The sequence below is a fragment of the Hyalella azteca genome, unplaced genomic scaffold (assembly GCF_000764305.2).
Source record: "Hyalella azteca isolate HAZT.00-mixed unplaced genomic scaffold, Hazt_2.0.2 contig15387, whole genome shotgun sequence".
NCBI lineage: Eukaryota > Metazoa > Arthropoda > Malacostraca > Amphipoda > Hyalellidae > Hyalella > Hyalella azteca.
In genome coordinates, this window is record NW_025945243.1 from 234,705 (window position 1) to 249,238 (window position 14,534).

At 38.0% G+C, this 14,534-nt stretch overlaps 1 protein-coding gene across 1 annotated transcript; it reads right to left on the reverse strand.

Annotated features, from left to right (window-relative positions):
- Positions 1-3,551: 3,551 nt before the first annotated feature.
- On the reverse strand, positions 3,552-9,592 carry LOC108672850 (solute carrier family 66 member 3). Its single transcript, XM_018160602.2, has 5 exons — positions 9,368-9,592; positions 8,588-8,667; positions 7,767-7,992; positions 7,270-7,390; positions 3,552-6,746 (listed from the first exon to the last, which is right to left on the reverse strand). Exons 1-5 carry the CDS (start codon positions 9,437-9,439, stop codon positions 6,589-6,591), a joined length of 657 nt encoding a protein of 218 aa, XP_018016091.1. The 5' UTR covers positions 9,440-9,592; the 3' UTR covers positions 3,552-6,588.
- Positions 9,593-14,534: the final 4,942 nt, after the last annotated feature.

A 14,534-nucleotide genomic window follows, 5' to 3' on the forward strand; every position in this document is an offset into this window, starting at 1 on the left:
ACGGCAAATGACTGCTCCGGTATTGTCGCAGACTGAAAATTCTTGAAACCAAAGCGGAATGCAAGTTTGACCTATTTTGGGAAAGTATTAAAAATTATGGTATTCAAGATGGTGAGGTTAATACACGAAAAATAATCAAATTAAAATTTATATCAAACACGTCAGCACGAAAGATTACAAACCAAACACAAATGAGCTGGTTAGAGGCCTAGACAGCCTAGTGAGCTTTATAACCCATGGAAAGTCAGAGAAAGTGCGCGATTATTGCAAATGAAACTGAAAGCGATCATAGCTGGGCAAAATAAGAAGCGCTAGATATCGCAGAAACGGCCGTAATGAAAGCGTCCTTCTCGCCGCTCCAGCGCGGCAAACTAAACAGGCTCTAGTAGCGGGAGTGCTGTTGAAACTCGATTAATGAAAGCAATGGACTGCCAATGGCAGAAATATAACTTGGAAAATAAACACTGAACGAAATTTCAGAGAAAATTAACACAAAACTGAGTTATAATCAAAACTAAGAAACAGAATTTGAGTCGGTGCTTGAAATAGAGTTCAATTCTGCGCAGAGAGTTAGCGGCCCTGAGCACCGCATGCCAGAGCTGCGGTGCTCATTATTCAGCCAGCGCTGCACACAACCTTAACGTAAGGCGTCCAGCCGAACACTAAAGTCACAGCCGTGAGGCGCGGCGCGGCCAAGGCAATCGCTCCTGATTGCTGCCCGGCGCGCGCCGACCGTACCTGCGCCCAGTCGGCAAATCCCACATTCTCAAACATTTATCCTTGCGGTCTCATTTTTAAAATGGTCGCAGTCAGGATGTGCAAAACTTTTATAATATATTTTTATGAGCAGAAAATAATAAAATTTGGCGTACAGTAAGAAAATTGTTTACAATATAGCGGTATGTTTGTAACTTTGCAATTTCCTTTATTTCAGACGCCAGGTGCAGCAAAAATAACAGATCGAACTCTGGCAGTTCCGGTGGATATGAGGTTGCGACCACTGCTGACGCAGCCCTTTGTTATTTACATTTCTCCATGTCAACGAAAATCGCCTAGCTATTATGAGGCGATAATCACAACCGGTGATTTGTAATCTGAGTGAATCTTTATGTTTATCTATTCTGATCTTTTTATACCCACATGTGGTTGTAAATATTTTGTAATTATGATCAAGGATTGAAATAATAATAAATAATATAGGTCAGATAGATCATCAGTATTATCGGTAAACATGAGTTAAAGGAACATCTGCTGAATGCTTGATTAATTAAGTCAAGAACGACCTCGGCAACGGTTGCAAGTGCGCTGCCGAACAGACAGACCTAAGATGTACTTGAATTAGGTCACTCTTGTCTCCGCTGTATGCTCAGTATGCTGGTACCTGTCCATCTATCATCAAGTGTTTCTTTTAGATGAATTTTGATGATGAGTTTTCTCTCGAGGCAAACAGAAATCGGTAAATAATGAATAAAATAATAGTGACGAATGAATAATAATGAACATACACTATATTACACTATATTCTGGAGAGTGCACTTAATTCCAATTCCTGAATGCTGCCTCTCTGAACTATCACAGTGGCAATCAATTTTTAGGTATTGTACCCTCTTAATGAGTGAGATAATGAAATTATTCTCTTTAAGGTAACAATTTGACCTAAAATACCTCGAGATCGTATCAAGTATACTCGTGGAAAAAATTTTCCTTAGCATTTACTCATGGAAAATACCATATGCAAATAATAAGATAACTAAGTTCACGTTAAACCTTAAGGTTTATGCAGTAAATTCATTGCAGCTCAAGTAATGCAAAGCCGACTCAGTACCTTGATTTCCTGCAACGCCTGTATTACATGCACAGAGTGCGTGACACGCTGAAGTGTCACGTGCACAATCCTATTCTATGAAAATCGAGTGACAAAATAGTTAATGAGATATTCGTTCTCCTCACGAAATTTCGATTAAGGTCCACTACGCTAAGCCGCGCCCATTACGACATTTCCGATACGCAAACGTGAGATTAACTCCAACAGTCGTAACAAAGAAAGGAGTGCGAGCTCCAAGTCTCCGACCGAGGCAGAAATTCAGCCTGCAACTTTTCCAGAGGATTTGGAGCTGAAGCAACGATATTATAAAATATAATTTGCATGCTCAATGCGTTCAGCATATGATAGATGAAAACTCAAATTGCTTTAAATATCAGTACCATTTCAAACAAGCGTTGAATCTGTAATGGTGTAAATAATTTGCTGTACCAGCCGAGTGTGCAGTGTAGACGTGTCTCAAATGAGGTCAGAAGTTGAGGCCATACAAAAGTTTACCATACGTGAGGAACAAACGATTTTATATTTTCTTGTAATTATAAAAAAAGCATACGTGCTGATTTGAACATATCAGAGATCAGTTTTGCGGTAACGCCTACAGGGTGTCGATGTAATCCAGTAACGTATCAGAACGGTCGTTATAGCATTAGGCGAAGGTATTCAAACATCTTCCTTAAGCGAAAAAATATAACTCAGTACTCACTGCAGTGAGTGACAGAGAGCGCATTTTTTCGTCGACGAAAACATGAAGTCACGGACGAACAGACAGACGGACGGACAGACGGACATGGCGAGCACAATGGAGCATTTTTTTCATAAATGAGAAAATGCGCTAAAAATGAAACTCTTATTCTTTCTTCTTCATACAATTATGACGGCCGGCCAAATGATCAATGAACGATTCATATTTCTTCCACGTCCTTCCGAATATCATGTGTTGAAAACAAATTTCAATCTGTTCATAGAGATACATATTCTACAAGAATTTTGCTCTCTTTCTTTGTGGCTAAGCGAAAATCCTGGCTTTCCACTAATTTGTTTTCTCTAATGCTCGTGATATGTAAGACAAATCTTTGACAAGAATATTTCACGATTTAAACTCGACTTTATCAGCTCAAATCGATGAGGAGTCAGAACAGCTGTTCAATCCCTGCCATCCATATTCGTCCAAAAATTAATAATAAACGCGTACATTGAGAAATAAGAATAAAAACTCAATATTCCCTTACTTAATGCAAAAGATTGAATAGATTAAAGAAATTTAATTTCCACCAAGAATAGAATTCAGAACAATACCGCACGATAACATCTTTTGCAACAGAGCGCCACCACTCACCATATCAGGAATCTGAGCGCTGAAGGCTGCGACCGCAGCGCTTGCGGCAACGCTGTAGCCACGCCTGCGGCGTAATCATCTCGTGGCGTAGATTTTTGTCAGTTCAGCACTAGCTTGTGCAGCAGCACAATCACTAAGGTTATCACCACTAAGTTTGAAGACGTAATTTACAGCCTTTATTCCAGCGTATTTCATATCGACCATGTATGCTTGTGTGACTGAATTTTGCATGCGGCAGGGTAACTCGGGTCCTGCCAACTCGAAGATTTGGGGGCCGATTGGAATAACTCACCTGTTGGCCACAGCGATATGCCACATGTTACATGAATATTACCTGCAAATAGTGTTACAAGGACTCGAGAGAAAGTAGCAAAAGCCCTTGCAAGTATAAGTTTATTATTCGCAAAATATTTTTTATAAAATGCAAACAATAACCTGGGAACAAAGGTACAAAATATCACTCATGCTCGCGTAAGATAAGTGTCAAAACTCCTATTATAGAATAGAAGTGTCGGCGTTGAAGAAATAGGCCCATGGCCTATTTCGTAGGTGTGAGAAATTCATGCACAGTGTAATAAAAAAATGACAAGTGTCTGCAGAAATAAACTTTATGCTACTGCTGCATCAAAAAATTAATTAGATGAATAGAACGATTCCATTAAAAAATATTCGGGATTCTAAAATCACGTTTCGCACTTGACTGATACGGTGCTTAAATGAGATAATGAAGACTGAGGGAATGAACAAAAATGTGCAAAATACGATGCATTAGATGACAATAATCACCCCAAATGTGAAAAAAGACCATAAAAACAAACCCCCTTAAAACATTGGGAACAACGCACTGGCCCCAGTTAAAAAATGAACCTCAGTTCGAAAATCGTCACTAATTAACTTCTCACGCTCAATGATTGGCTTTAATGTGCAAAACGGCTGTAAAATAACGGTAGAAAGAGGGCCTTCGAGCCTGCATGCATCACGCACGAGAACATTTCACGCGTCAAATCAAAGAATTAAATAATTGATTGTAAAGAAGTGGGAATGCTCAGTGGGGAATGTGCACAAACAGGTCACAAAGTGGTTAGGAATTCCCACTAAGACATAGATTGACAAACTACCTATAGAAGCCTAACGCATAACAAACATTGCGAAGAGACGACTTTGAAATTTGTGAATGAATTAGGGGAAACGTCGATGTAGTCAGAGGATAAGTGTTGTCCAAGTGAAGAGAACGGCAAGGACAATATGCCAAATGCTCGTGAGATGAAATACCATGGTTTCAATCATATTATTATACGCAGCCCAAAATGACCGCCAGACAGAATGAACAATTGTAATCTACCTTCATGATACGAGTACTCTATTTCAGGTTCATCACTTATAGAATCTACTATTGGCGATCAACTTTTAGCATGTAAATTCCCTCGTCGCATCGCCGCATCACGAAATTCATCTTAGTACTGAGATTTCAATGCAAGCTAATGCCCCTGCGTCACGAAGTAAGAACAGCAAAGAGCTATTCATCACCTCAACGTTACTATGGAAGAACTCATAGCAAAACGGTCAACATTTAACAGTAATGGTATGGTATCAAACCGTTTAGATGTTAATTTCTTAATAAGGAAACAAAAAGTTTAGAAATACATACTTATGGTATAACATGCACGAGTTAATAGCTAGCACAACGTGACATTCGAGTAGCATAAGTAGGATTACATAGCATGATGTCATGTTTAAGATAAGGATAGAAATAAATTTAACTGACTGCCAATACCACGGACTAGAGTTATAGCTGTCGATAGAAACTATCAAATGCTAATCAAAAATATTGTGTTATTAAGGTAACATCACAAGTTCAAAGCAGCTCGAATAAATTAAATTTTGGGCAGCGTAATATTTCTTATGCTGGAAGTCCGATGCCCTGAATAATATATGAATCAGCATCTATTTGATTATTTTGAGTTCGAGTACCACACTCTGAAAATTACGAAAAGAAGAATATCTGCCTTGCATTAAATACCAAGCACAAATTTATTTATTGCCTGATGAAATGTATCCCTTCTTGTATAATATGACGACCTCATTGCAAACAAATGAGAGTCCATATCAAACACCAATTTGTTAACAGTAAATGAATACGCGGGTTATAACTATTAACAGATTTTGTAGAGTAGGTAGCAAATACAAATCAGAAAATTTTCTAGTGCCTAAAATATCACAGGCACGTCAAAATGACTTGAAGCTTATATTTCGTTAAGGTAATATACAACTACTTGCAAGTCAAGTCATCCGGTGACACTTAGAGAATTACAGAAAAATATTAATGAAATGGAAGAACAGAGTAACACATAAATGCCAGAATTACGACATGAACGGGGAGCGTTGCACAAAATATTTGCATAAATGCACACTATTTAGATTGATGGTGTAATTTTTCAGAAAGAGCTTCTTGCTGACGACCACAGCAAAAAAAAAACAGATTCTAGGTGTCGAGAAGTTGCACAAGGTCAAGAGATACAAACTTGATCCCATCAAGTTAAAAATGTCGAGAAATTCAGTTTTAATTTATAAAATAAACTTGACATCAAACAAATTTCGAATCATCCGACCAATAATTACCAATAAAGTCACTTGGGTTCCGCCACCTGATCTGAACGGAGCGTTACTCGACAAATTTAAATTTAGGCACACGTGATACGCAAATACGAAATTGTAATCAAAATACCGAAACTTTTTTTGTCCAAATACCCTCAAGTGTTAGAGTTAGTCAGATTGTAAATTTGCATAGTGGTCAAAATCCTAATAATAACAAATATTTGCAGACCAGTGGACATCAAACACATTCCTCAAAAACCAAGTAACTGTGAAAATACAATTCATAATTTTAACATTATTTCAGATAATAGTTGCACTGTTCCATTTAGCGTGCCTGAAGGGTGTACATGGTATGCAATATTGCCTTCATATCTAAAGATTCAACTCAAGATTTCCAAGTGAATCTGTAAATGTTACTCCACTTGTTATCGATAAAAAAATAGGGGTAATGGAAAACTAAGGACTTGAAGGTCATTAGACAGTAGAGGAAATCTCCTGAGTATCTAAAATTTACCAGACTAGTTTTCACAACATGTACAGCCAATTGAAAGTTTCAGCGCTGTTGAATATCACAATAGACACTGTTGAATATCACAAGCACAATGTTGACGTCAAAAAAATCAAGATTGATTGATTTCCAATCCTTTGTCCTTCATTCCGCCCGGTTGATTAACCACTTAGTTAAAAATAAGTGCAAAAAAGCAACAAGCTGAGTGAAACGAGGCTGCCACCTAGGGCGTTTTCCCTGCATCATTTTGGACATAGGTTACATGTAAGCAGCAATTGCCAATAAACTAACTGCACTAGATGACAGAACACAAATTTTCACGAGACATTAATCATTTTTATTGGTTTTGTTCAGTCTAGCTGTGCTGGTAGGTGGGGCATAATAAATTGCAGCAGCGATGATGCACGAGTTCAGCAGCAGTGAGATGCCAAAGTTGGATAGCAATGCTGCATCAGCGGTCTCGATGTATACCGTCAGGAGACGAGCTGCAATTCGATAACAACAGTAGTAGTTATACAGAGTTCTGATGCTGTCCAACCTAAATACCACAAGCCTGCCATATCTCAAGTAAACAATTAATTATCGAGACGAATTATGCTGCAACATACACATTACACATTCACATTCTATTATAATGCATTATTTAAGCTGAAAGGTGAAAAAGATTTAGAAAATAACACCCTGAGAAAAACATAAATGTAAATAGTACCAGTATATCATGTAAAAATTAGTAGAGCTAACGGATATAGGTACAAACAGCCTGACAAGTCATCTCGGCAATAATGAAAAAATTTCAATTGATTCAAATGGTCAGCAGATTGTGCTTACCATATACCAGAGCTCTAAAACAAGTTCTTAATTAAGATGAAAGGTTCAAAATTATATGAGCAAAGAAATTTGATCTAGCCTTACAACTTAACCTAAGACATTTATTCGAATTCAACATGACAAAAATTTAACTCTGTCATAATTAACTGAATGTAAACAGTACACAAATCATGAACTCACTACAGCAGCAGTAAGCCGAGATCATCCATGCAGCAACAGACACTCCCTCAGATGATTTTCTCCGGGTTATGGCGAGTAGCTGCACAATTTTACTCACTGCACTGATGGGAGTTGTGCTGCTCTGTTCATGTGAATAACAATTCAGTAAATATTTCAACTCGATTCCCAAGATAATAATTAGGAGAAGGAATATTTTAATGAATTACGGTACATTACAAAGTACATATTACAAATTTCATGTACACAATTAGCACATAAATAGCTATTGCTGAGTAATGTGTCAATTATACTGAAGTATAAATAGGATTAGATTGTTCCTGCTTCAATTCCAGCTGATATTTAGATGGCACTTTTTCTGCCTTGCAAGTATATTTTAAAAATAATTAAAGGCAAATTATTGAAACACAACTTGAATGATATTAAACTAACCTTCAGGCATAAGGTCATAGTTTAAAAGTTCACAGTGACATAGTAACACAAGTAGAAGAATAACTTACAACAAGTAATGCCATGACAGGGTCGGCCAGGAATCCACCAATCATAGAAGTCATGAGGCAAACAAGAAGTCCAGCATATCCTAACACTAGCACACTTCCAACTTGTGTACCAAAATACAAAGCTGCAGCTACCAAACAAACATCCTGTGTCACCAGAAACGGGTACTCAAGGAAGCTTGGCAATGCATACTGATAAGAGATGAAGTAGCTCATGGTGATGCAGTATCTGCACAAATAATAGTTGCATCAATATCAACCTATTTCAATCAAAACAACAGCAATAAGCTTGGTGTGCATGTACACATTTTAGGACAGTCAAATTCTTACTTATGTCACTACCTACTATATTCAGCAATGCTATGAACAATCTAAACATAAATCAAAATTATCTACTACCTAAAATTAATTTTCAAGCTCTTTGTTAACTGAATGATACAAAGCAATTTTAAAGTAAAAATAATAAGAACTCACTTAGCTCACTAATATAAAAGTTATAATAGAAATAAAGGAATGCATAGTAATGAGTACCAACATAGTATACATGTATACATATATATTCCAACATTTTGCTATTCAGGAATTTCTTCAATGGCATTTAACTACAATCTTTTTTAAAGGTCTTCAATAATTATTCATTAAACTTCTGATCCAGATATGCTCTAGTAAGTCTAGTTCCCCTACAATACGTTTCAAGTCAGATTACGAAAAAAAAGTTTGATTCAAATTGGTTTCAAATAACTGTAAAACACTTTACATGAAAAAAAAATATAATATAAAAACTCAAAGAAGTGACCTAAAAAGCTAAGTCAACTGGCACTGACCCTGTGAGTTCAATTAAAACACTGTAGATGCTCAGTCCAATAGCAGAACGGGCCTTCAGAACAGTGGAAATTTGAGGAACCTGCAAAAAAACATTAAAATGAGTAGGTACACTATTCAAAAATCAATAATTAGAATTGTACACAATTAATCAGAAAATATGCTTCCTGAGTAGTATAAGAAACAAAAAATTTTTAAGTAAAAAAAGTTTTGTGCATGAAAGGCTACGGTCTGAGTGAAAGAACAGTAACATACCTAATAACATTAAGGCAACTAGGCTATGAGACCATTAGTAAAAACTTTTTATGATCAAAAGTTTTTTGAGAGAGAATGGAACTAAAATGCAATTTGCAAATACTTCCACATTTGTAAAAGATGAAAATACATATTTGTAAGTTGAAAGTAAGTAATGCAATTTTTGATTGAACAAAAATACAAGACTATGAGGCCAGGAAATTTTAAATTCAATAACAAAAGGTATGACTTCAAACCATTCTAGAAAATTGGGCAAAAACAACCTATGAAAACTGAAAACTTCAATATAGCCTAGGTAACTAATGAAAACAATTGGAAAGTGGAAACAAAGTGCAAATGAATCATAAAATACCTAATAAAAATCCGAGAGTTATACACTCTACAGTAAAGTTTTAGCTACTCATTCTCAGTATTCATCGAAAAAAAGTTGATTTCAGTAAAATAATATTTGAATTTATTATTCAGTTGACGTTGAGTGAGTTGACCGAGTCTGGCGAGTCATGAGACTGAGATAATACGAGACTTGCCTTATTGAAGGAACTGAGAAGAATTGTAGATATATTGGCAATAGAAATGAGAGGCTCGATCACAAGAGACATGATTGAAGCAATTTTATTTTCAATGTAAAAAAAATCTCAGCTTAGCTGAAAATGTATGAGAACCAAATAAATTATCTTCGAAATAACTATCAAGTGCAGTGAATTTGGGTCAAGTGGTGTCGCTTCGTCGCTTCTTTTTTCTTTAGTCTCATCCGCCGTCCGCCGAAAGCAAGAAACCACCTGTCATTTCGAATAAACCGGAACGTCCTATCAAACGCCACGATTTAACCTTGAACCCAAATTTCTTGCTTGTGAAAAACATGGTTGAAGTAGTATAAGGTTGACCTATGAAAAGCTCATTTTTGCGGATGTTGTTCGTTGTTCACCTGTGACGTTACTGATCCAGTGACGTCACTAGCATTATCCATTCCCCGAAATGCGATCAAACCAGCCAACCAATCCCATGGTTGATTTAGTTTGAATTCAACCATAAACCAATCCGTCATGGGAATGGCGGGATTTTTTACGTTTCTCGATCTCGTTGACGTAACAAGAAAGCTGAACTGAAAGACGGAAATCCTCGTGGGTCATATATAGTTCAACCATGAGTCTAAACTCTGAAGCACCACATGGCAACCTAAATAATATTTTTATAGTGTTTGTAGAAAGTCTTTCTACAAAATTTACCTAACAATAACTAAGTTGGTGTTGTAAAAGCTTGTCCAGTTACTGAGTTGCATTTTCAAGGCCAGCATTGTCCAATATCATCTCACTTTCATATTCTTCTAGTGCACAAGCATATACTAATGAGTATATTAGCATTTGAACTTAACCTGGGGCCAGAGACGCCGAAAGCCAGCAGACACTGCTCCAGCCAGTATATTCTTCACTATATCTACACCTTAGCATGCGGTTTCCTCCATACTTGCCCCGACTCTCCACCCAAACAAACCTTACCGGACCTAACCTCATTGACTGTAGCAAGGTGGAGAAGCGGGGCAAGTAGGGGACTGGAGCCCATCATTGGCTGCAGCAGGGTGGGGAGGCGGGTTAAGAGTGAAGGTGGGATCATTCTGGGTGTAGATACTGTGAATACTGTCTGGAGCGGTGGATGCAGGCACACAGCGCTTTTGGCTGCACGCAGTCGCGAAACTGTAACTTACTGTGATTCTAGCGTGGTCTGCGACTTCGTAGCTCTGAGGCAAAAATTAACCGAGAATTTTTGCACAGAGCGCTTACTAAAAGGCTTGTTTAAGGGGACCTGCTACCCTAAATCGAGGTAGCCTATAACTCCTACAGTTATTATCCGATCATCATGAAACTTCACATACATACGTAAAATGTAAAAATAATAACATTTTACTTCTATAAATTTTTCGAAAAAATTGATAGAAAACGTGATATTCATAGAAATGGACAAATAACGGGTACTATAGAAAATCTATCTCCCCCCACAAATATCATCCGACAATATCGAGACACATATCATTAGATTCGTAAAGACCATACCTATCAACTAACCCATCACTTTTTTCATTTTCCCCATAGTTTTTTCTATGCGCGTTTTTCTCATTTTTTCACTTTTTTACCCCCTCCCCCCCTTCTCCCCCATATATAGGACGAACCATGCACAAATTCAAAAAAAGCGATGGATAGGTCGATAGATATGGTCTTTACGAATCGAATGATATAACTCTCATTGCTGTAGCTTGAAAACTGTAGGAGGAGATAGGTTTTCCGTGACAATAAGTTGCATAAGTTCTGTCTCTTATACACATCTAGATGTGTATAAGAGACAGTCTCCCACCCGCTTCCCTTTAAAGAGACGTCATTAACGTAAATATTGACGTACAGCGATGGCAGTGGTACCATTGGAAAGAGCAGAATTCCAGCTTTCAGATGAGCACAAAAACCGAAAAACGCCAAAATTGAAGATGTTGGGTAGCAGGTCCCCTTAAGAGTTAAATTTGTGGCCGACGGCTGCGCACCTCCTGTTGGTTATCTTCCCAGTTTATTTATATGTCCGGCAGTTAGGCATAAAATAATTGAGCGAATAACTATCGGATACAAAAATGTTAGGTTTTTGTCAACTGTCAGATAAACATACCCAATTTCATCTGGTTATCGCCCAACTTAGGAGGGTCTCCTGCCGAAGACCACCACTGCCCTGGATGTAATGGACCATCATGATTCCTGCCTTCCGGAACGTAGCCTTCAACACTTAAAGCCGTATCTAGGCCGTGCGTCGAACCAGCCCTCGGTCGAACGGCCACTCGTCGAAGGACGATAAATTTTGGATCAGAATTATGCTATCTGAAACCTAACCTCAGACGCGGTGAACGTGAAATTACGTAATTTAACGATGCCCGGAAGTCATATTCGATCCGCGGCCTGGTGGTGCACGGCAGGTGATGGTCAAGGCCGGAAGAGGACAAAGCCGAGTGGTGCACGGCTGACTGGTCGATGTCCGGAGAGATCCAAAGCGTTCGATTCAGGGCTTATTGGTGCACTAAATTGGTGGTGCACGGCTGCGCTCCCACTTAGGAAAGTTTTTATATAACTGTTAGTGAACGAGGAAATGCGAATAACAAAACCTGTCGTGCTGGCGGTTCTGCATTTTCAAATACTAACCTAGGCGTATTTCTGCTATTGCTTTAATTGATATTAGGATTAAATTCCAGTAACTTGAGAAGAATAGCATCGTATACTAGCATGTTTTCCATCGAATGTAATGTTCTCAAAAATAAATTCATGTATTAACAAATTCGTGTATTAACATCCACATGAAGTATATGTTACGTCCACCACGCAGTTTCAGCCAATCAAAAATTATTATAATACACGTTTATGTTCAACAACAGTTAGAACAAGTAATGTATCGCTTTCCTCTTTTCGGATTCTTGTAGCTTAATATAATTTTGGACATTTCGAATTGTACTCGACGCCTAAATCGATTTAACTCAAACCTATTCAAGATAACGAGCACCTTCATGTTGTAGGAGTAAGATTTGATGAGAAGATGACCGTTTTTTTCGTGACTTCATTTATAAAATCTGCGGAATATATAAAAATGTCTTCAGGTTTCCGTAGCCTGCTGATATACAACCATTGTCTGCGCTTTCATGTCCATATTTCCAATTGTGCAAAATGAGTATCTAATCCTGGAAGCTTGAACATAATGATGAAACGGAGATTTATGTATGTTGTTTGATTAAAATGAGCATTGCTATTTTTAAATACAATTTTCAAAGCTGATTGGTTGACATGAGCAACTGTTGCTATTGAGCATCATAAACTAGCGAGAATGAATAACTTGTTTGCATACCGTGGCAAGCTGCTTCGTGCAGTAGTATTCGCTTGCCAGCTACAATTCGATTAGAATTAGCCTAGTGTAGTTATAGATTTCAAGTCATTCCTCTAAAAACTTGGGGGCCTGCTGCCTATCTGGGTGGATAGCTAGAGGTCAGCATAGCTCAAGTCCACAGTGGAATTCATATACCTTCCCGAGCGTAACTCAGCCGGGCATCTTCATGGCTTTTAACACAAAGCGCCCACCACAACAGCGCCGTTCAGTCACAGGCCGGAGCGCATACAGGCCGGAACACAACTGGCCGGAGCGCAACAGGCCCTACTGCAAAAGCTATTCCTAACGTAACCTAACCTAATCGAACCTAACCTGCGCCGCCTGTTGCGGTAGGGCCTGTTGCGCTCCGGCACTGTGAAGCAGTGGCAGTGTTGTGCAAAGCGGATTTACTGTTAGCCGGAGTTACCCACAGTTCATTGATCTGAGGCTATGTGTAGATATTGCATGCTGATGGGTTGGCATTGGGCCCAGGGCCTGTTTACGAGTCAATTTTGTTACCCACGGCTGCGCTCCCCTGCCTATCTAATCTGTAGAATGTTTAATGTGTGTTAATTCGTTCCTTCTCCCCTGGCTTCATTTTCAATGTGTTATGAAATGAAGGCCACCACAGAAAGCTACTAATCATACCACGATTCCGAACTACTTGTACTCTTTAACTTCATTCGCAGTCGCACAATTCTCAACCACCTGGAATGGAGGTAACCGATACGGGAGAATTTTGGTTGTGTACGCATAACTCCCATCAATTCCCAGATAATTTTATGTTGATATTATATTTTATTTAAGGTAGACATTTTTTGACCGTTTTGTGCAGTAAGTCAAGTATTTGAATCGAGATATATATGATTATCTCTGCATGTATTAGAGTGTATAAAGATATTTGTGACTTTCTATATAAATTCTAGATTCTACGAACTGACGATGGAGCTGGACTCCGAAACGTTTTCTATAAAGATATGAATTTTTGTGGAATATTCTTTGCTCTTAAATTTTTAGTAAACTTGCTATTGAAACAAACATGTGACATCAATTCTTTGATATTGCAGTTTTGGAACTTTGATCCACAGTAACAGGCTGCTGTCAAGTGAGAGATACGGCAATGCCAGGAACATGCCTGGGTTCTCTTCGATCGGCTACACAATGCGATGCTTATTGTTTACTATTGTGGGTCGCTGTCACATATACGATAGATTCAATGCACGTCTCGAATGTGTGAGGACGATGTATGGTTGCTGAGAAACTTCTTACTGCAAGCAATCAATTCAAAAAAATAATAAGGTAAAAAAAAATAATAAAATTAATTACATCATCATTATCGAGCATATGTCGTTCAATTTTCTCCAACAAACTTAGCTCGGCTAAATAATAAACTTGTTTTTAATTCATTTTAGCCGTGTTTAAAGTGAAAATTGTATCGTGCGTGCGTTTCATTTAATTACTTCGAGATCATCAGGAGCTCATCCGCATTCCCGGTTGACCCTAAGTTGGTGCTACCAAATTCTTGAGTGGAAGGAACCTGGCTTAGCCGAACGCCTCAGTATCAGAACCTTAACCTATTGGCAACACGCGGGGTTAAAACAATACATTTTGGTATACCTGTATTATATATCCCTAATATATGTGACTTGAATATTTTCACATCCTGAGAGGCTCGTCTTCGAATATAACTTAAATGATAACTTTAAAATCATACATTAACATTTTTCTTACAGCAAATAAATGGAGTTTCTATCATTTAATTTTCCTCATAATTGTTTGGGTCAACAAAGACATTTTGTTAAGGGATATCAT

Excerpts from the sequence above, each read along its gene's own strand:
- LOC108672850 (XM_018160602.2), bottom strand. The coding sequence starts at position 9,439 with ATGTCTCTTGTGATCGAGCCTCTCATTTCTATTGCCAATATATCTACA. Across the intron at positions 8,668-9,367 it reads TTCTCAGTTCCTTCAATAAG|GTTCCTCAAATTTCCACTGT; the intron begins GCAAGTCTCGTA and ends GTTTTTTTGCAG. Across the intron at positions 6,747-7,269 it reads CTCGGCTTACTGCTGCTGTA|CTCGTCTCCTGACGGTATAC; the intron begins GTGAGTTCATGA and ends ATCGAATTGCAG.